This window comes from Lissotriton helveticus, chromosome 7 (genome assembly GCF_964261635.1).
Source record: "Lissotriton helveticus chromosome 7, aLisHel1.1, whole genome shotgun sequence".
Taxonomy (NCBI): Eukaryota; Metazoa; Chordata; class Amphibia; order Caudata; family Salamandridae; genus Lissotriton; species Lissotriton helveticus.
The window spans coordinates 1,293,174,802-1,293,198,407 of record NC_136068.1 but is presented as its reverse complement, the minus strand read 5'-3'; the positions used below and the strand labels follow the sequence as shown (position 1 = coordinate 1,293,198,407).

The following is a 23,606-nucleotide window of genomic DNA, read 5'->3' as shown; positions in this document are numbered from 1 at the left end:
GTACCATTAAACTCAATAAAATTTGTTTTAAAAAAAATAAAGGTTCCTCAAATTTTGGAACATCTGGTTATGCGCCTCTGAGATCGCCCCCAGGGGCTCTCTCGTGTCCTCTGACAAATCCAGGTAACACAATCTCTCCATACCATCTGCGACCAGTCTACAAATCTTGCAAATAAACTCTTGGGAAAGCTTCATGCCACTCCATTTGACCCCACGCTGGATACTTGTGACTCTCAGTCTTGCGTCAAATAGCTCACCGGAATGCAAAATGCTTCTATAGTGGACAGACTCAACTTGAGAATCAGGGCAATGTGATCACTATCAGAATGGGGAAGCACCATCATATCAATCAAGTATGGCCATATTTTAATATCCAATATTATGTTGTCAATTAGACTGGTATGGTTTGACCTAGTGTATGTAGGTTTGCAAGACCTGTCAGAGCAAGATCTACCTTTGCATGCACAAAGGTCCTAATTTAATGCGAGGGCTTTAATTTGGACAGCTACGGGAGACCATTTCTTAGTGGAGGGGATCTATAATTCCAGGATTGACCAGACTGTTTACACAAATTCCTGTTTACACTCAGCAGACCACACAAACTTAGATTTGTTCTTTAACAATTGTCTGATATTGAAAATTTTACTCGAAAAATCTTTCACAAACTTACAAAAGAGTAAAATTCAACCAAACCTACAAAAGATCTTACTTCATCTTTATTACTAGGATTCGGAGCATTAATTACTGCATTCACCAGAGAAGGCTTAGTGGAAATTCCTTCCCCACTAATAACATGTCCAAGATAAGTAACTGATCTTACACCAAACTTGCACTTCGAATGCTCCACAGTCAATCCTTTCTTTTCCAGAACACTTAAAACTTCTTTCAAGATGTTATCATGTATAGCTTTATCTTTTCCGAAAACAAGAATATCATCTTGGAAGCATCTTACATTATCGAATTTGCTGAAAAACTGGTGCATTAGTCTTTGAAAGATAGCGGCAGCAGATGCTAAACCGAATGGTAGTCTCTTGTATTGAAAACAACCCGATGGGGTAATAAATGCAGTAAAAGATTTACTTTCATCAGTGAGTGGTATTTGATGATAAGCGGCAGACAAGTCTATAGTTGAAAACCAACTTGCATCCTTAATTAAGCTTAACATTTCTGAAATCTTAGGCAATGGAAACTTATCAACAATAATATTGTTATTCAAATGCCTTAAGGAGTGGTGTGGCTCACTGGTTAGAGGCGGCAGACCCGGAAGCAGAGGACGGCCCGGGACCAGGGTTCTATCCCCGACGCGGCAGGGTCGTGGACCAGGGTCAGCGGACTCGATAATTCTCGCCTCGGTGCCTACTCTAACCAGGGATCACACTCGGCAACTCTGGGCATTAGCTTGCCTCATCTCCACAACGGCCCCCCACATACGCCGGGGATGCCTGGTTTCACCTTGGAGATACCCAGTAGGGACCATCTCACAGGGAAAGCCAGGACGGGTTCCCCAGCGGTCTACAGCGCAGAGATACTCCTTCGGGAGTCGATTCTAGCGCTTTAGAAACCCACAATTAATTAATTAATTAATTAATTAAATCGATGCAAAGTCTCAATTTTCCATTGCTGCGTCGAGCCACCACAATGGGAGAAATCCATTGTGATGACTCGATCGGTTCAATGATATCTGCTTGAACAAGTTTTTCAAGTTCAAGTTCCACTTCTTTTCTTAACATAATAGGAATGTTCCTCACCTTGCGTACTTTTGGACATGCATCTGATTTCAAAACAATTTGATGTTTAAAATCATTAAGTCTTCAAATACTTTTTTTAAAAACTTGGGGGTAAATATTTAAAATTTCCTTACAAAGATCCGAATTATCATCTAGTAGCATCACTGGTTCCTCACTATTAGGATTAAGTATTATCCCAAGGCTCCCTTGATCTATCCATCCCAAAACAGACGGACCCTTCTTGGAGATATACAATTTCCCATAGGCTTCTCTCCCTTTAAATCTGAAGAGAAGAGGTCTATACCCAAGAATATCAATTTTTTCATTAGAAAAACCTACTGGTCGAATATCAGATGGTAATAATTCATTACCCAGTTTCTTAACAAACATACTCTTCCAAATAGCTTCATTAACTATTGTATATGGAGAACCAGAATCTGCATATATTTGGACGTCAACACCACCTAAGGATAGTAAACAAAGGGGTTTCTTCCTATTATTTTCCTTGTCAATAATGTTTAGCAAAAAAAATTGTTTAGGATTCCTATCCTTGTCTTCTAAAACAGTATTAAACGAGATTTTCTTAACTGAGTTATCATCTTCGCTTGAACTGGTAACATTTTCATCATCTAAACATTTCACCTTAACTGATTTTTTTCTGTAACAAACTTTTGCAACATGACCAACAATGTTACAATTAGAACATTTAAACTTTAAGGCAGGACAACTCTTGCTGTTAGCCAGGTGTGAACCACTTCCACAGCGAAAACATTTAAGACCATCCTTTTCTTTATGAGGTTCATGTTTAGTGTTTTTAAGATTCGACTTCTTAAATTTTCCAGACAAATTATCTTTAATTTTACTGACAACACTTTCACTTTTTCCTTCAGTCTTGTTATCTTTCTTTAGAGCTTTAGCACTTCTACTTGAAAGTTCTGCTTTTCTCACCAGTGCTAAAATATCTTTTAATTCAGAGTCACCATTAATCCACAAACGGTCTTGAATGGAAGTGTCACTAGCATGCATAACAACTTGATCTCTTATTAATTGATCTTCCAAGTGATCAAATTTGCAATCTTCAGCTAATAATCTTAAAGCTGAAACATACTCATCGATGGTTTCGTTAGACTCTTGAGTTCTATGAAAAAACTTGTATCTGGTTATACCAATGCAAACTTTTGGTGAGAAATGATTATCAAAATCTTTCAAAATAATTATGAATTCATCCATATCACCACTGATTGTAGTCTTTTGCATTTTTTCATAGGTTTTTAAACTAGCTGGACCAAGAGAATAAAGAAAAAGAGTCTTTTTTCTTTCTGTACTCATTTTTGTATCAACATCAATTGCCTTTATCAAGTTTAAAAAATATGCCTTCCATTCTAACCACCTAATAGGAGGCTCACTACCAGAAGACCAAAAAGGAGATGGATTTTGAATGGTAAAGTTTTGTTGAGTAGCCATCTTATAATAAAATCACAATTCTCCTTTGTAATAAAATGAGTAAAATGTTTAAACTAAAGAAAAGAGAAATAATACCTTAAAATCCTTAGAATCTTGTTTCAGGAACTGAAGAAAGCGAAAAATATAGATAATTAAATGAAAAGGTAACTTATAATTTGTAAAGAAATGCTTCACTCGGCTTCCGATGACTAAATCCTTATAATCGGTAAAATTCAAGATGGAGGCACGTTGTTTAACCTCGGCGTGACCTCGCGTATGTAAGCACACGTCAGTAAGAAGCTTCCGTGCTCATGCGCGTAATCACTTGCTGAAGCTTCCGTGCATATGCGCGTAATCACTAGGTCGAGGGGACGTTCTAGAACAGCAGGGATTCAATGCCTCGAGCGCACACTTTCAAAAGATGCCGCAGTGCTTGGAAAGACCGATGAGGATCTAACTGTAAAGATTCAGAGTTTCGAGCGCGGCGCAGCCCTTGGGAAAGCCGGTGAGGATTCTCCTTTAAAATAGTAGCGAAAATTCATACGTTACCAAATCAATAACACGAGGGCAAAGAACGACGAACTTCAAAAACATTTCTTTTCACGAAATGGAATAAAAGAGTTCTTGTTCTTGTGGGTTCTTCCTCCGTTGGCAAGAAATCGTCGCCAATTTGTTAAGTAAAACTTCAGAGTTGTAATCTGTTGAAGTTAAGTTTAATGGTAGAAACCAACGGAGCTCCTTTCCTCAGTCCTTCTCTCTGGTCGTCAGCTTGACATTATGCCGTATGACCAGTGAGAACAACCGACAAGCAGGAATGCTCATGACAAGCAATAACATTCTAAAATGACATATAAGCTCGTGTGGCAACACGAGAGCACATTACAAAACTTAAAGGTGTAAACACAACACCATTACAACACATATTTTCTTCACACAATTGAAATAATAAGAATATAAACAGACAGGAGTTTAACAGGGAAAGGATTACACAAAAATTAAAGAATATACCGAAAATAGGACACAATATATTATAAGTTAAAGACAGGAATGATTAGAACTAACTTTAAAAATGTATAATGAACAGGTCATATAGACTGTTACGGATTCACAAGTTGACAACAAAGTCATCAAATTTCGTTGGCTTGTTAACAATCCTTCCAAAACAACTCATGCTGCTTCCACAGGGGTAATTTCCATGGGGCTTTTCAGATACAATAGGACTACTTTTTGACGCACAATTGCTGCTTTATAAAGCAGTGAGCATGACACCTGAATCGGCACCCACATTATCATTCACTTCACTTGACCCATCTACAGTATCGTCAACATCCAGCCTATCATCACCATTGAGTTTGCAGCCCGAAGCATTGTCTGATGATGAACATTTTGCAATCCTACTCATGTGCCAAACATTCCCATCGCTAAGTTTAACAGAGTTGCAAAATATCTCACATACACATGGTTGTGAAAGCCTGCACTCACCCTTTCCAACATTCTTTTCTCACTCTAACCCAATCACCACATTTAAATTCTATAGTTTTAGAACCATGTTTTTTGTCATACCAATCTTTGTATGATTTTTGGGTTAAAGTAATTTTCTCTCTGGCCCATTCGGGAGACCATTTGGCTTTTTTAGAGGAATCCCACCAACACATTTCCTTGCCAACAGCCAGAATTCTACGCATCATCACAAATGGGATTTTGCCTGTAACGAGACTGGGGGTGATTCTATAGCCCAAATCAATTTGTAGATCGCAACTTCCCAATTAAGACTATTGCTTTTTGACAATGGTATCCAACCCTTGAGCACTCTATTAAAGCGCTCCACTAAACCATTAACTTTGGGATGATACACTGAAGTGGTTCTGTGCACATTCCCATTACGCTCAAGATTTTTTTTTTTTTTTTTAAAGAAGAAGAGACGAATTGTGGGCAATTCTCTGTGATTATGTATTTTGGTAAGCCCTCACTCATGAAAATGTTGTTCAGGAAAGTAATAATGTCAGCACAGTCTGCATTTCGTACAAACTTGATCACAGGCCATTTTGAGAAGTGATCAGCAAGAACTAAAATGTATTTGTACTCTCCATCAGCACTTTCAACTGGTACCACAACATCCACACCTATACGTTCCCAAGACATACTTGGACTGTCAATAGGACACAAAGGCTTTTTGAAGGTCTTGAGACATTTATCTGAGCTGTTACACTGCATGCATTCACAAACTAGTACTTCAATCTGTTTGTTGCGACAAGGCACCAATAATTACACTTCATTCTTTGATTGGTTTTAGATACATCAAGATGACCTTCATGGCTTAATTATAGTATCTTGGTCCTTAAAGTACTTGGTGGAACTACTTTTCCATATCTGAACATGAGGTAATTTTCAACACCCAGCTCATTCCTAACCTCCCAAAACATTTTTTCTTCGGCTTGGAGATTACTTTCACTAGGCCAACTATTTTTTATAAAGCTAACAATTTTTTAAAAATAGTTATCATTACTCACGTGGAGTTTCCACTCATCAAGTGAAATAGCTTCCAAGCGACAATCAAACAGCAAAGCAATTTTGTTATCCTCATACAACAACAAGTCATCATCCGAGGGTGGTAAAGGCAACCTACTCAGAAAGTCGGCCACCTTGTTCTTGACACCAGGCCAGTATTCCACATCATGTAGTCTAGTAGTTTCACTGGCATTCTGCTTAACCTCGGAGAAGCATTCTGTAAGCCTGGGCTAGTCACGGATTTGATAAGTCTTTTCTGAAAAGTTTTTGGGATAAATTTCGAGTAAAATTCTGTGTGTCCAAGAAAGGCTCTAACATCGTCTTGACACGCAGGACAGGGTGCCTCCCTAATAGCATCCACTAAACCCTGCTTGGTTTTAAAATACCATCCTTAAAATGCTGTGACCAAGATACACTACCTTACTCTGAGCAAATTTACATTTATTGAATTCAACTGTCTGTCCCTTGTCATTCAGAATTTTCAAAACTAATTTGAGCCTAGCATCATGTTCCGACTTACAATTGCCCATTAGCAGGATAGATATCGTCCTGAAAAAACATAATGCCATCAATCCTTATAAATATATAGGCTATAATTCTCTCTCTGGAATAGGGCCGCTGCAGATGCTAAACCAAACGGTACTCTGGTGCACAGCCAAACAAAGTGGTGAATTTCTTGCTTACTGCATGCAGGGATACCTGATGGTAGGGAGATTTAAAATCAATCGTAGAGAACCAACACATCCCATCCTCGTCGCCACTTCTGTAGTAATCCACATGAAGACAGAAGTAATTGCAGGTAGTTTATTGAGGCAACCAGAAGGACAGTAAGAAATCCCCACTGAAAACTCCTGTTCCAACCGTCCTCCTAGAATCCCCACGGGTGAACCTGATTACATCACAATGCCACTCAGAAGGCTCGTGATGTAAACTGCTTTGCCAATCACAACAGTGACACCTCCAGCTGATAAAGCAGAAATTGTTTACATGGCGCCAAAGCCTTCCCAACACTAGGTAGTAAGCAGTGAGATTTCCACAGACAAACACAAGAAAATATGTGGAGAACAGAGCCAAAGGTTTCATAAACAGTATAAAGGATGTGATAACAAAGTTCCACATCAAGATTGTATGCCCCACCCAGCGGCGTTAAGCAACCAGGAGAGCTTTAGGAAGTATGCATTGGCACTTAACTAGTCGAGGAGCTAAATATCAGATGAAGCCCATAAACATAGTAGGGGGCAGTATTATGAAAGTACCTTTTACTCAAGTGTCTCTGACAATGTCCAGCAGCAGAGTCAAGGGGGAAAGCCCTGCGTGCACGGCTCGCACGTGACCCACAGGGCTGCGACAAGCTTTGAATAACGCTAATCTCCAACAGCTGCAAGTTCATGGAGGGATTATGGGAAATGTGGTCCCCAGTGGCCGTTTCCCCTAGGCGGCTCAACCCTCAAACTAAAACCGATGGCCTGGAAGCAAGTTGAAGTGGCCTCCGTTACTGGGAGTCAGGAAAATCACTGCACAAAGCACCCCGGCAGCAGGAAAGGTAAACTCAAGTTCGGCGCAGCTCGCTCACCACAGGGCTGGGACGTGCTTTAAATAGCGCTAAACTCCAACAGCTGCAGGTCCAGGGAGGGGTTCTGGGACATGTGGTCCCCAGCTGCCTTGTGGCTCACCCCTCAAACCTTAACCGATGTCCTGGAAGCCAAGTTGAAGTAACCCCAGTTACTGGGAGTCTGGAAAGTTCACTGCACAAAGCACCTCAGCAGCAGGAAAGGTACATTGAAATTCGGCACAGTATTTAGTACCACATATAGACAAGTGTGTAATTTATTGTTTCTGGGATCGAATACACCCCACAGCAGCACCAGCCCCTTCAACAGAACCAGCTCCATCTCCCAGCTTTCCACAACGACCACCCGCTCCAGTCTAGAATACTATGACCTCAGGAGCTGGTTGCTACCTAACTTGACATCACAATGAATACAACATATCCACTTTACTCAAAACAATATAAACATAATGGAAACAAATAGAGATGGCATAATATTGCTAATAATATATAGCTAGAGATAGATGCATTAAACACCCTTATAAAGTATGTATGCTAAGAACTAATTTAACTTTTTACATTTCTAATACTAGTAATACATTAACTGTCCATTCAAATCTAAATGGTCAATGGGATCACATAGGAATTTCCACGGTGGGAGACCTTTGGGACAGGGGCACGGTAGTTGCTTTTTCACAGCTCCAGCAACAGTATGGTTTGGGCCCCACTGAAACATTCAGATATGTGCAGATTCGGCACGCACTACTGCAGGCAATTCCGCCTGATACCGCACTCCCAGAATCATCGCCACTAGAGGATAGACTACTGACTGACTTTATGGAGCAGAAGGCAACCTCTCTCACATATAAAAAGCTGGTTAACAACCTGAAAGATCCCACACAGAAACTCAGGGAGAGATGGGTTGGGGAACTAGGCGAGCTGGATGACTCAGAGTGGAACGAGGCGCTTGCATCGCCGAGGGAGGTGGGCATTTCGGCTAGGTTCAGGTTAGTGCAACTCAAGATTCTACATCGCACTTACTACACCAGAACACTTCTCCACAGGATACAGAGGGCGCCACACCCCTTCTGCCTCAGGGGCTGCGGGGAGGAGGGTACTCTGTTCCACACATTATGGGACTGCCCACTGATCCAAGACGTATGGAAGCAAATTATGCGCACAGTCTCCCAAGCTATTAAACTGTCAATCCTGCCTGAACCCCGTAAGTGCCTATTGAACATTTGGGACCCTAATGACTTAGACAGGTATGGACAGCTGTGGGTCACGTTGGCCGTGACGGTGGCCAAGTGGGACATTGCACAAAAATGGGTGCCCCGGAGTTGCCTACGGTGGCTGGATGGATCAGGAATATGGACTTACTTATGGTGAAGGAACGGGCGGTGTACGTATTACGGACCTGCCCCCGTAAATGGAATAAGGTGTGGAAGCCCTGGAACGAATACAGGGGAGAACCATGTGAACCTTTGCCAGAAGACGAGGACTTGGACTCAGAGGAGGAGGAGGACTAGGAAGGGCTGGCATTCATAATGACCTCTGGTTTGTGTTGGGGCGGCGCTAGGGTATGATAAGACCTTTGATACAGAGCTGGTCATGTGCAGTGACTAATAACCAACTATGTACGGGTATACCTCTCTACTGAGTGATGACAATCGTTGAGTTTTGTTATTTTTCATGTTTTATAAGTTGAATTTACTAGGAACTGATAACTGTGCTGAAAATGGGCAGATCACAAGGGGCAAAGTTGCTCTGGTATGAAGGTTAGACAGAATCTGTGCGAACTAATTGCTAACGATTGTTATTGTGAATTTGTCTTCTGCCTTCATATCAATAAAGATTTTTCAACAAAAAAAACAAAAAAAATCTAAATGGTCAAGAACTATTCGCACACATAGTCTTCAAACTTCTTGGGTCACAACCTGTTCCTTGAGCTGGCCCTAACGTCAGCCTCCTGTGTCTCAAACTGACACGCTCTCTTGATCCAGACTTGCCTTTCCTACTCACTACAATTTGTTCCTGTCATAAGATTCCACTTTGTAATATCCTCCAACACCACTGAATACTTCTTCTCTTCATGTATCTTCTTGAACTCACAGGCAAGGCAACATCAGCTATTGCTTCAATAAAGACCGCATTGACAGCCCCTTCAATTAATTGCACTAATTTACAACTGCTGTCTTGAAGCATTTACAGTTTTAGGCACTGCTACAGAATAGCCGCTGTACAATATCTAGATGTATGCACTGTCCGTTTAACAATGAAATGTTAATAAGGTTGCTCTAAAAATAAAACAGTACAAAACCTGACGAGGAAGAATTAGGTAGAGAACTCAGGATACTGGTATAAAAGGTGCAGAAAGAAAGGAACTTATGTCGATATGCAGGGGTGGCACTCATATGCGCCTCCATCGTGACTTTCAGGCGGGAACAAAGTCAACATGGAGCCGCACTGTGGCATCTACCGGCACATGGGAACAATGTTATTAAATCTTCCAGATACAGTCTAGTGCCACGGGATATTCTAAAGGCCAGATGTTACACTGTTGCAGTAGCTGCCATTGCTTTCAAAATGTTAATACCCACATCCAGACATTTCATGTTGCTTGGGAGTCTGAGACCACCTGTGAAGGTTGATTAGGAAGTCTGACAATCACAACATTTGAGTGAACCTGTTCGTGCTGCTCTAGTGTTGCTGTTATTAAAGGAATGTTTAACTGGGTCAAACAATAACATTTTCTAGGAATTGACTCATAGTGTTGTTTTTTTACTTTTTGGGACTATATTCTTTGAAGCATTTCAGATCCAAGGTACCAGGTTCTTTAAAAAATGGTAATGCTGAAGACACTAAGTGGCTTTGAACTTGTAAGGCCACTCGGTCGGTCTAGTGCTTGATGTATTTTGCCCCAAAGGCCTTGCTTCCAAGGGACATTTTAGGTTTGATGTGTTTTGATAAGATAATAAATATGAGCACCAGTTTTTGTGGATCCACAACCTGGGAATTCAGTCTGGTCCTTTCCCAGGATCCAAAATGTATTGTTCTAACAATGCCTGTTTAACACCTGAAGTTTAGTCACTGTTGCTAAAGATAGACTTTGGGCAGCTGACTCCGAAAGCAGCACACCACTGTAATCAGGCTTCAACACCACGCTTGAAATATTCAGAAGTTTGAGATGCAGATTTTCAGCTTGAAAACTGCACAAGCCTAACATGGAGTTTCACTTTCGTCCAGAGGCAGACACATGGTGAGAGTTCATCAACAGTGATATTTCAAGCAGAATTTACAACGCTGTTTTATTCCAAAATTGCCTCAAAACAGTCTGAAAATATGGGGAACACAAATCTCATGATCACAGATGACCTGTACAGTCACAGAGTCCCAAAGTCTGCAGTACCCAAAGCACAAAAAGTATGTGGTCTGAAACTGTGCTCTAAAAACGTGTGTTTCTTTTTCTATGCTGAAGAAGTGAAAACACATGCAAAGCATAGGGTGTCTACCAGATGTCCTAATGAGGTTTACAAACCAGAATGGCATAAAATAGAATTTGAAGATAGCAGATATGCTGTAAGGTTTTGAGGGCGTCTGGCTCAAACCATTAGGAGTCATACTAACTGTTGGATTGTCCCTAAAAACGTCCAAAAGATTATTTTCCCAACCATGATTTGGCAAAATAGTGAAAAGTATGTGAGACTATAATACATAAGTTTAATGGATAACGGATTTGGTCTTGTAGAGGTTTTGATTCTCAGTTGTTTTGCCAAGGTGGAAAACCTGAGGCCATCTAAATAAATCACTGTGGCAAATTGAAAGAAAACAACATCTATTGCTCACCTTGTAGGTTTTCTTTTCCTTCACAATCACTTCAGTCTCTTTCACATCCAACATGACCTCCTATAAAACACAGACATTTACTAACTTTATTAAATCAACAGAGGTTAAAAAAAAGAGCAAATATATCTGCAATGGACTACCTTTACAAGGAACTCCTGCTTGTGAAAATAACTTGGAGCTATCAATTCTGAGAAAGAGGAAAATTAAGATTAGCATTAATTGGTACTGTAGACCTTCGGTAAATAAGCTGTATTATCTACTATCTTGCTGCCTAAACCTATTAATTGACTGCAACCTTTCAACAGCTAACTCCCATGACTATACACCCTTGCACATCCTCACTCTCTTGAGTGGAAACATGCCACACACTCCTGGAGAAGAGGAAAAGCTATCACAAGTTCACTTCTGTAAGTGAGGTGGTCAGCCACTCCCTAAAGTCCACGAATGGGTAGCTTGCCACACCTGTATTCTAGTGAACATCAAGCCTGCTAAACCCATCCTCAATCGAGTGGAGAAGAACCTGCTGCACCCTTACTTTATTAAGTAAAGAGAAATTGCAACATCATTCGCCACCCTCACTCCAGAGTGCAGCCTTCCACAAGTTCAATCCCAATTAAGTAGAGTCTGCAAAACACTCAGTAAAATGAATGATAAGCCTGACAAGCTTTACTCAAGAAACCCAAGGAGGATCCGAGGGACCTCAAGAACTTCCGGCCCACCTCCCTGCTCCCGTTCCCGGTGAAGGTCATCGAGAAAACCATCAACAGACAGCTGACCCACTACTTCGAGGAGAACAACATCCTGGACCCGTCCCAGTCCGGGTTCTGCAGCAACCACAGCACCGAAACTGCCCTCATCGCCGCCACCGATGATATCAGGGCCCTGCTGGACAAATGCGAAACCGCGTCCCTCATCCTCCTGGACCGACCAGCCGCCTTTCGACACTGTCTGCCACCGCAACCTACGCACACTCCTCCATTACGCAGGGATCCGAGACCAGGCTCTGGACTGGACCACCTCCTTCCTCTCCGGCAGTACCCATAGCGTCTGCCTCCCCCTTTCCGTTCCAAATCCTCAGAGATCATCTGGGGCATACCCCAAGGATCATCCCTCAGCCCAACATTGTTCAACGTCTACATGGCTCCGCTCGCCCAAGTCACCTGACAGCACGACCTCAACATCATCTCTTATGCCGACACCCAGCTGATCCTCTCCCTCACCAATGACCCCCTCACCGCCAAAACCAACCTCCACGAAGGAATGAAAGCTGTCACCAATTGGATGAAGAACAGCCATTTGAAGCTGAACTTGGACAAAACGGAGGTCCTCATCCTCGGCTCCACCCCCTCAGCCTGGGATGACTCCTGGTGGCCGACCGCACTGGGCGCAGCACCAACACCCACCGGACCACGCACGCAACCTGGGGTTCATCCTCGACTCAACACTCTCCATGACCAAGCAAGTCAACGCCGTCTCATCCTCCTGCTTCAACACGCTCCGCATGCTCCGCAAGATCTACAGGTGGATCCCCACCGAAACAAGAAGAACGGTCACACAGGCCCTCGTCAGCAGCAGGCTGGACTACGGAAACGCCCTCTACGCAGGAGCCTCGGCCAAACTCCTGAAACGTCTACAACACATACAGAACTCCTCTGCATGTCTGATCCTCGACATCCCCCGCCACAGCCACTTCACACCCCACCTGAGAGACCTGCACTGGCTTCCCGTCAACAAGAGGATCACCTACAAGCTCCTCACCCACGCACACAATGCACTCCACAACACTGGACCAGCATACCTCAACAGACGACTCACCATCTACACCCCGAACCGCTATCTCCGCTCCACCGACCCCGCCCTCGCCATTATCTCCCGCATCCGAAGAGCGACCACCGGTGGCAGATAGTTCTCCCACCTTGCCGCCAAAACCTGGAACATCCTCCCCATCCTCCTACGGCAGACCCAGGACCTACTGACCTTCAGGAGGCTACTCAAGACCTGGCTCTTCGGGCACTAGCAGCACCCCTCCCCCCCCCAGCGCCTTGAGACCCTCACGGGTGAGTAGTGCGCTCTACAAATGTATTGATTGATTGATTGATCATCCCCCTTCTGTCAGACCATCTTCTCCTCTCTAGACATTCCTGGCATGTCCTGATACTTCAAAAAGAACCAGGAGAAACACAAAACGTTATTTTATTGTACCTTGGGAGGCAAACGCTGCTCTAAAACCATCAAGATGCCGCGGTCCAATACTTCCTTACCGCCATACTGCAAAGGAGAGAGGAGAAAGTGGGTGTTATAAAGAGAAGGCTCTATTATCCCTCCACAATCCAAATCTCCAGTACTTACCGATCCAACATTGGCTTGGCCCAGGTATCGCACCCTGTACAAAAGCCTGCCAGAGAAGGGAGATAATGTTACAGACGTTGGAAACACTGACCCAATCTTAAAAACTAAAGCCTGCATCCTTTGCAGGCAGTCAGATCCACTGCCAGAAGAACTTGATAAGACGGTAGAGATGCAATGTATCACACCACCATTGGGCACCATGACAGCATAGAAAAGCTCTCTCTAACAGTTATATCAAACTTTGCAACCAAAAAAATGGTAGGTAAAATGCACAAAAAGTATGAAGTGACTCTACATATTTTATTTATTACTTAGAGCCATTACTTGCAAATGGAGTCACCTTGCCACAGAACATGAAATGGTAGAGATATAGCAAACGGATATGCCATACTAATGGCAGATTGTGCACTATACAAGTGCTAATTAACAAATAACAAGGACACTTTCCATACAGTGCAGTCTGCAGGCCTTAGATGTGTTGTAAGGTGATGTATTATATTTGCATAAGACTGAAGTCCTCATACAAGCATGAGCTCCTTGCAGTCTATTCATAAGCGACAAGAACCTCAAAGTGTATGTTCAAGCACCCAAACTTACTTACATGGTCTGCCCTTGTTGCCCAAATTCCTTGTATGATCTGTGAATGTGCTCTGAACTCCTTAATCATCTGTCCATGTACCAACGATCTGCCATTTACATCAGATTCATACTGATGTCTTATCCTGAGCCCCAGGCTAATCACATGGCTTATCAATGAATCTTAAACTCCATTTATGTATTGAAGGTTTCTCATATATTGTTGACACGATGGAGCTGCAAGTTTCTAATGCGGTCTGTTCATGTGCTCTAAGACTGGCACAAAGTATCAATGTCCGGCGCTCTACGTAGTGTGTGTCCTTGGATCCTATTCTCTGCTCAAGTGACTAAAAGGGGGTTCTGTTAAAAGGCCTGCCCAGGAAGGTAAGTTGAAGTCCTCTCAAAAGGGAGATAGGAAAGAAAAAAACTAATAGAGAAGTAAATGAGAGACAGAGAGAGGGATAGGGGTTGACGAGAAAAAGTATAAGTGATTATACTCATCCTTTATTCGGGAGGCAGCGGCCGCTGACATTCAACTCACCATCCAGCGTCACAGAGTATGGAAACAAATTCCATTAGTCCATGCACAGAAAGACTAGGAAAGTCATTCTAAAGACTCACAGATCCCCAAAGTCACTCAATTCCAATATTTAGAATGGTTAAACACTGAAAACTATTCTGCCTGCTACATCAGCCTGTGCACCTTTGGAGCCCTGTCTTACTGGCCACTGTGAACTGACAAGATGATGTCTTATGTGGCATGCAATAGATATATAACTCTTGCTCCCTTACTGGACGCCCTGAAAGTGCACTACACATACTGTATCAACCGTTCAGCAGAGCAAACACCCACCCATGCACTAATCTGCCCTACAGTTCATAATGTAGAACCACCCCATCAAAGGCCATCCTGAAGGCCTGTCCTGGGCCCTACCAGCCATGCTCAGACCAATGGCACGATTCTAAATCACAGACAATCAACCCTTCAATACCTGCCATCCTGAAGGCAGCGGTCTTCGCAGGATTCTAAATGTCTGGGTTCTTCCTGTAGCTGGAATGAAGGCACCTTCTCTCTCAGAACCTTCAAGTATGGCAGCAGTGGTCGGTAGACACTTCCATCATGCCATTTCCAGCGGATAAGTCTGAAACTCAATGGTGTGCCCTTCAAGTTGCCCAGCACTGTCCCAGCCTGGAAGGGAAAAGAGTTACAGCTGTGTTTATAAGATGCAGTGAAAAACCAAGATGGACAAACAGGGCGAGGCTAGTTGTAGCATGATAAACAATCTGCTTCGGAGCAGGTCCACACCAATCATACCTGACATAAAGTGGGGTGCAAGATACCAGTTACTCCTCTATCAAACAAATGCTACCACAATATCGCTTCTATCAAGAATCTTACACAGGTACAAAATAATTTAATGTGTAAATCTCATCCCCCAAGTTAATGTGTTGCCCTGGACTGAAGAAACGTGAATCATGCAAGAAAAAGACTAGCAGTAGGCTCAGAATCATTTGGATTTGTACAGTGACGTACTGAGGAGGGATTACCTGTTTGGTACTGAATCCTCAGCATAGTAGCATGGCTGGGTCAGATTATCTGGTTGGACAATGATTTACAATATATAATGTATATAGTAGTAGACAAGTAGAAGGCAAGGCTGGTTGGACCCTGTACTCCCTGCATGGCCATATGCATGGGCCATGAATTGCTATGCCTATATAGCAGCATTTCTGGTGGCTGGATGGGTTGTGTGGGGGAGAACAGCAGGGTTGGTTGAGCTGGACACTGAATTCTCGGTACAGGTCTTGATGGTAACATAATATATGGAACAGGTTGGTTGAATCCTGGATACTTATGTAGGAATGTACTCAGGAGGGATACTGCTAGTCTTTAATGTGTCTTCTACCCCCGAGCAACAACAAAATATGAATATACACCCCACCTGCCCATTGACTGCGTAACGCAAGGAGATGCCGTTGATTTCATCGATGATGTCGCCTGTCAGCACCACTTCATCCACCTCCGTCTGACTCCCAGGTAACACCTCCGACACAAATATCCGCCCTTCTAAATACCTGGAACAGGGTTCACAATATTACATTTGAGAAAGAACCAAATGGCTGCAGTTCAGGCAAGGCATCCAGCTACACCCTAAAACATTCAATGAGATCAGGTCACAGGTACAGAGAAGGTAAAAAGAATACCCAGCAGGCTCTCCAGGTCCTGAAGCAGTCAAGGGTTAATGTGCAGGCTCCGAGTACCGGTCACTTACCACTGGCCCCCAGTTAGTTAGAGAAAATGTGCCACAAAGGGGCTATTAACCTAGCACGTATGTTGTGAAACACCACACTTCTGCCTTAATTTTTAAATGGCTATAGGTGCAATGTGGTCTAATAAGCAAAAATTTGAGAACTCAGGAGCACTCCCACTCTACAGGTTAGTGATTATGATAGTCACAAATATACATTCCTACATTTATAGTTTTTAACCTGCCTAATCCACATCAACTAGAATGTATTCTACATTTGTAGTCTCCAGTTTCCCCCTCAATTTACAATGAGGCCACATTAAGGTGGCTATAGTATAGAAAATATGTGTGGTGCCTTAGCTGGCATTCTATCTGACACACATTCCAAGAGAGGCATGCTAAGATTTCAGATGGAGGGGGCCTACCTAGTGGGTTCAACCTCTCCTTAAGGTATATCCCTGGGAGAACAGATCTAATGTTCATGAGTGGGGATCCCCAATGTCTTCTGCTTACCCATTACTTTCAAGAACATGAACACCTGAAATGCCTACTCTTTAGGTAAAGGGGATAAAATAGTGGAGATTGAGCACTTCCTGATCAACTGCTTTCTAGTCAGGACATTCAATATAGAAACCCAAACAGCCATATTTCAGAACTTCCAGTCTGTGTGGCAGTGAAGGAATGGCCCAGAATTTAGGTCACACACCCTGCTCACTAGGCGCATCGCAAAAACTTACGCTGTAAATTCAATGAGTGAGTGAACCAAGTTGTCTCTTCAAATTATCATCTATTATCTTAGAGACACATCAAAATTAGCTGGTTAATTGGAGGTTTAAATACTTGAGCTATGTAGCTATGCTGGGAGAGATTGGAGTTAGACTTTTCTTTATATGAAGCAAATTGTACATACATTTGAAAGAGCATACAGATAACGATCATACTTTCCCATCCATGTTCTTTCTCACTCTTGCCCATGTACCCATGTTACAGTAAATGGGGAGAAAATGTTAAGAGTGAAGTGTCAGTGCGGGTAGCTGAAGTCATAGCACAGCATGTCTGTGACAGGTACAACACTTGAGAAAGCCACAAATGCGGACTTGTGTGCCTGGATACAAGATGGAGGTTGTGCTCCATTATACAGCGAGCAATACACAACAATATTCACCAGGCAATAGTGGCTTTAGCAGCCACCTGTCCAGAAACCTTGTCTCCAAGGGACACAAAAAAAGAAAAGATCTGACCAATGCAAATTCCTGGTTCAAACCAGAAAAGAGGACGTTGTGAGGATGATCTCGGTTTCGATGGAACCGCAACAACAATTCTGAAAAGAAGGAAGGCAGGGTTTGAAAGCCACCATACCCCTTCAACAATTAGATGCAGTGCTTAATTTGAGTCGGTGGTTTCCTGCACTTAATTATCAACACCGGCACATACGACCATCTGCCACATGGTAGCGCTATTTGTGTATGCCACATGGTAGTGCTATTTATGTAATTTAGAGACTGAGCACAACAGTTGTTTATTTGTTCAATAAGCCCAAAATATAATGACAAATATCGGCTTCCAAAGCCATTTTTATAGCCTTTAGGGCCCTGAAATTGCCAGAATGTTCACACTTCAAGGAGTGTGATAGTTAGTAGTTGTGTTAATACTGTAATTGGTAGAGCTTCCAGCAGCAATGGGCTGTGCAAGTGGAAGTGTCCTCGTGACGAGTGCCCTGGCCCTTTTTCTTTTTTTTTTAAACAAATTCAGCATTGTTTACGTGTTTTTTCAAGGTTATGAAACACTTTGCCATTAGTCACACGTGTCTAATCTCGGGGTGGTTGAGAGTTCTTTTTATGTTTTATTTTAAATCTCTGGGCTTTAAAGTAGTTGTTGGATCTTGAAATTACTATTCACGTGTTTAGGTCTCACCTACGCAACGCATGTGCTGTTTCTTTGAGACATGCTGTATCTACTCTGTGGGCTAAGTGAACGCCCATTGCTGCATGTTGCTTTTAATTGGTTCTTTGTAGTGCCTCTCATAAATGCATGTTTTTTACTGGTCACTTATTTAGGTGTAGTATTTACTTTATTCGATAAAAAAAATTCATCATAAAAGTATACAATTTATACAATGCATTAAAAGGATACAAGAGTAGGGGTTCAGCACTCATATATTTTTCAACCATCCTCATATACTACTCAATTTAAATTATTTAAAATCAAACTCAAGATATTGTCACATAAAATCGTAAAAGGCACTTCCTGCCGTGGGACTGTCCAGCGGTTAGGCTAAATGGGGGGTAGGCTTGGCCCTCCTTGTACGGGTCTGCCATGCACTACCCAGGAATTTGGCTACCCCACACACCAAAGCAGTAGAAGACGTGTCAGTGCGGAGAACCCGTAGGGCCATTTTGTGACATCTAAAGCCCAACCCTGTACATAGTGGTTTTAGCCATATTTTCCTAGCTTATTTGTATTTGCCCCTCTTTTTGTTGCTTGGTTTCCTCCCATGGAGCCTGCCCCTTTTACATTTACAATTCCTCTATTCTTAATGTATGTGCTTGTCAGCACACTTTGTTTTTGTTCAGTTTGGCTCCTTTTCAGGTTCAGAGTAGCGACAGAGATGCTCCAGACTTGTTTCATTTACTTTACATTTACTTCCCAAATCTACAGTTATTCATGTGTACCGACGGCTGTAACAGACAGACACGGCACCTCTCTGCAGTAGTATTATGAGGTCAGACAACTGTAAAATTAAGAGATGCAAAACAACAAAAGTGGGCCTGCCATTAGGGTAAACGGAGACATTAGGAAAATACTGCAGTCTTAGATACCAATACACCCCACGTGTCCTTCTTTAAGTGTTGTTTGTTGTCATGACGTCCCCCATGGTGAGGAGCTTAATCCTCCTTTATAGTTTGCTGCTAGTTATTATTCACTACAAGCACTTCTTAGAAGTGCCTGCGCCTCTAAATCCTGGCTTTAGTGCTCTGCCCGCCTTCCACACAGCCCCTTTAATTTACAGCAAAGTGATCGACCAGAGCTGTGCTGAGCGAGGATGATTCTTCTGCGAGTGTCATTGTTGCTCATGTTGACTTGGACAAGTCTAGGTTTTTTTTTTTATAGTGTAACATTTGGCGTAATCTTGAATAAACATTTTAAACAGTTCCTTTGAATGTGGTCTTTTTCTTCATTTGAAACAAAAATCCGCACTTAGCCATTATGTTTCTTTATCATGGAGCGTCAATTCTGTGACCCTTATAAGTTTTAACAAGGAAAAGTTCATATGTACCAAAGCATAAGATCCTCTTGTGTTATCACACTGTGGGACAAGTCCGTCTAACTCTGCCCCGCTCTGGAACTCTGCCCCCTCTCTTTCACTGCTGTGCAGTGCTGCCTGGCTCTGAATGAAGTACATAACTGAGCTTGTTAGAAGGAGCTCGGAGCACCATGCATGCAGGACCAGGCCTCTACGGTGAACGCGCATTCTACTTCAGTATTAAGATCTAGTTTCTGCTAACATGTGGTGGGGCTGAGAGGTGAGTAATTTGCCTGTCACTGATGCTGCCTGTGCTGGAACAACAAGGAGTCAGCAAAATGAGGGGTGCACGCTGATTTCTGGTAAAGTTGCAAGTGTCATTCGACTGATGTGAGTGTTTGCTGCCTTTGCAAATGCTGCTGTTTACTAGTTACCTGTCTTGGCTCTGCTGGTGAAGAGATGAGAGTCTCTCTGCTAGTTGCCTTTCACATGCATGCTGATATAGTATTGTGGCCTGTACCGAGGCGTGCATCCTCTGTTAAGGCACAGGCGTGGTTATATGCTTCCTGGTAGTCTTTGCTGTAGCCTGTACTGGCTGGGATTGTGAGGGGTTTGTTATGCTGGGGCTTAATTTAATGTAAGTCATTAATGGGGTTAAGTCAGTGTTGCCCATCGGCTGACTTTTGTGGCTGTCTGTACAAGTGTCTGCCTGAAACCTAGGTACTGCCTTCTCTCATGTCTGCTTAGTCTGTTTTACCTGTATTACTTCCACAACTCCTGTAGAGGCGAAAGAGGGTCTGCTAGCTGGGCAAAGCTTATTTAAGGTTAGGCGTTTTTGCTATGTTTTCTCAAGATTACTGCTTTACTGAATCTGGTAGAAGCAATGCCAGGCCCAGCTCTCTCAGTGCTGCTGCATCACTCCCGCTCCTGTCTTCCCCTTGCTTCTTCCCGGAGTGCTTTCTCCTTGCTTTTCTGCCATTTCCATTGCTTTCTCCCCCCTACATTTTCTCCTTGCTTTTCCTCGTTTTATTTCATCTTTTATCACAGACTGACCATAAAGGTTTAGCAAGGCTTCAAATGCAACACATGCTGAACTTGTGCTGCAGCTCTCATATTAACTTCCTGGGAAGTTATGTTATCTAAATTCTGTATTAAATTCAGGTGAAGCAAAAAGCATCGCCTGATTTCCCCCACACACCCACTGCCCCTCATCTCTCCTTCATACTCCTCTACCTACTAATCTGGTAATTCCACAACCCCCTCTCATCCAACCCTCACACTCCCTGTCTCCTCTCTATACTGCATGCTCATACACGCTGCCTTCCTATATTTCATCGCGCTGTGCACTGGTCGACCTCTAGCCTCCGTGCCCCTCCACTCATCTGTATCTTGTACTCCCTCTCACGCACTCTTCCCACCTCTCGGTTCACTTCAGGTCTTCGAGCACTGTTTCTTTCCTGTGCCTTTTCAGGATACAGAGCTCTCAAACCCATGCTCTCCTCCTCTTCTTGGGGTGTCTTCTGCTTACAAAGGCGCTCCCTCTAAATGAGTCTATGGCCTGCTCTTTCCTTATATCTTACATACTCTTTCTGCTCATCTGTCTGGAGTTCATTCACCACTTCGTACACAAACTACCTAGTCCTCTCTATATTTCTTCCTATCCTGTGCAGCTCTCAACCCTACCTATTCACAAGGCCACAGTTGACAGTTGGGGGGGCAGCTAGACAGGACTACCTAGATCACCTCACCTTACCGACAATCTCAGAGGAAGATCAAGTAGCAATGGGGGCTCCCATAGATAGACAAGAGCTGCAAGAAGCACTACAACTAATGGCCAGGGCAAAAACACCGGGTGGGAATGGGCTTCCAGCAGAGTTCTATAAAACCTTCCCAATTATTTTAATTGACAGATTAGTCCAGGTCTTCGCTGAAGCATACCAGAGCTCCCACAGTCGATGTCTAAAGCCCTGATCGCCCTGATACTTTTGTAAGGAAAAAGCTCCCCTCAAACCAGGTTATTATCGTCCCATATCAATGCTCAATGTTGACCATAACCTCCTTAGTTAGGTGCTTGCGGCACGCCTCCTCCCCCACCTCCCACGACTGATCTATGTGGATCAGTCTGGATTTATTCCAAATTGAAATATGCCACGTAATCTACAAAGACTGGTTCATGTAATGGCTGCTGCAGCCATTCCCGGGGAAACTTGCTTTCCTGGATATTGAGCAAGCCTTTGACTCCCTGGATTGGGAGTATATGTGGATAGTACTGGCCAAAGCGGGACTGGGAGCCACGTACATAAACTGGGTTAAGCTGTTATATTCGACCCCAAGGCCGAGGATCCGTACTCGATATGTCTCAGAAGCAACAGCCTTACAACGGGGAACAAGGCAGGGATGTCCCCGGTCTCCTTTACTTTTTGCCATGGCGACTGAACCCCTAGCCTGTAAACTTCAGCAGACCCTCCATGGTTGGGGAATTCCTGTGGGCAACACAGAACATATAATTTCACTGTGTGTAGACGATGCCTTGCTTTACCTCCAACAACTGGTAACCAAGGTTCCAATTCTACTGGAGCTAATGAGAGAATTCGGGCAGATCTCAGGGCTTCGGGTAAAAGCTGAAAAATCGATATTTTCCCGCTCGGCCTTCTAGCCAACCATCAGGTGGAAGCACTGCCGGATCTTGGCCTCCGGTGGGAGAAAGACAGCTTTAAATATCTAGGTATTCATATTGCCCGTCATGAATAGCAATTCTTTGATCTCAATAATGGGAGGGTTATTGTGGGGTTGAAATCGTCTATCCAATTCTGGAACTCCCTCCAACTATCTCTTATGACAAAAATTGCACTTTTCAAGATGGTGGTACTCCCACGGTGTCTATATCTAATGCAAGACACCTTCTATGAGCTCCGGCATACAGTATTTGAAGAGCTCGACAAATTGACTGCATCGCTGCTTTGACAGGGTAGGAGATGCAGAGTGAGTCTGGCTACCCTGAGGCGAGAATGGGAAAAAGGGGACATTGAAGATCCGGACTTTGAGCTGTATTACTACGGAGCGCAACTACAGTATGCAGTTCATTGGCAGGATGGCGAGCCAAACTGGGAACGAAACCTGCTCGATGGTACTCACCAACTGGGGGAGCTCCTGATGAAGGGGGTTAGAACTCCACAGACTCTCCTCCATGTAATTCAGCTCATGGGGAGAATATAGGAAAAAGTGGTCAGGCGCATACTTCGAAGAGCCCCATATGTCCCAGACATGGATATATGGCTACTGGTACCCTTCGCACAAATACCACAGACTATGGCTGTAGACAAATGGCAAGAGGGGGGTTGTTTGATGTTGTCCGACTTATACCCTGAGGATAGATTTATTTCCACACAAGAGGCTCTAGAATCATTTTATCTGGGTACAGGCCAATTCCTACAGTAGGCAAAGATTGCGGCAAAGGCATGACAAATTTGGCCCACTTTCCCGTAGGCACCGAAGCTTACACACATGCTGGTTACATTGCTAGAGATGGCAGGGGGTCGTAATATAATAACACATCTTTATCGGGTCTTACGGGCTGATAAACAGCTGCAACCCCTTCCACTAGGAGATGCCTGGAAACCCCATGTTGAGGATCCAATTTTTCAACGCGGATTGACTCAAAATACAGGGGGTTAAAAGGGTGTTGGTGAGTGTCTGTTTTAAATTGATTCAATATAATTACGTACACATGACCTATCTATCCCCTAATCGTCTATATGATATATTCCCCACCAGAGATCCAAAATGCCCTAGGTGTCATTTGGAACCAGCCACTTTTTGCACATGAAATGGCACTGCCCCGTAGTACATCATTTATGGGCAGAAATTTAGACCAGCTGCAAGAAACCACGGTGTGGAAGATTCTGCAGATGGTGAGGATATGTCTGTTGGGCCTTCACCATGAGAATCCTATGAAAAAGCTCAGTAGATGATATGCTATTTTGGGCATCATTATTGAAAAAAGGAGAACTGTAATTACTGCGCACCGGCTAGGGACGCTTGGGAGAAGGATCTCATAAAATTGGCAGGGGCAGAAGAAATACATATGAGACAGACACAAAGAGACCTGAGGGCAC

The 23,606-nt window shown here is 43.3% G+C and overlaps 1 protein-coding gene across 2 annotated transcripts in view; it reads right to left on the bottom strand.

The window, feature by feature from the left end:
* Positions 1-23,606, bottom strand: part of LOC144770216 (uncharacterized) — a 591,183-nt gene that overhangs the window by 176,425 nt on the left and 391,152 nt on the right. For both annotated transcript variants that reach the window (XM_078654543.1, XM_078654542.1), the window contains 5 exons: positions 15,942-16,074; positions 14,991-15,187; positions 13,423-13,468; positions 13,276-13,341; positions 11,074-11,133 (listed from right to left, as the gene is read on the bottom strand). In XM_078654543.1, the coding sequence (XP_078510669.1) occupies positions 11,074-11,133; positions 13,276-13,341; positions 13,423-13,468; positions 14,991-15,187; positions 15,942-16,074 (502 nt within the window). The remainder of the gene's footprint in view (positions 1-11,073; positions 11,134-13,275; positions 13,342-13,422; positions 13,469-14,990; positions 15,188-15,941; positions 16,075-23,606) is intronic.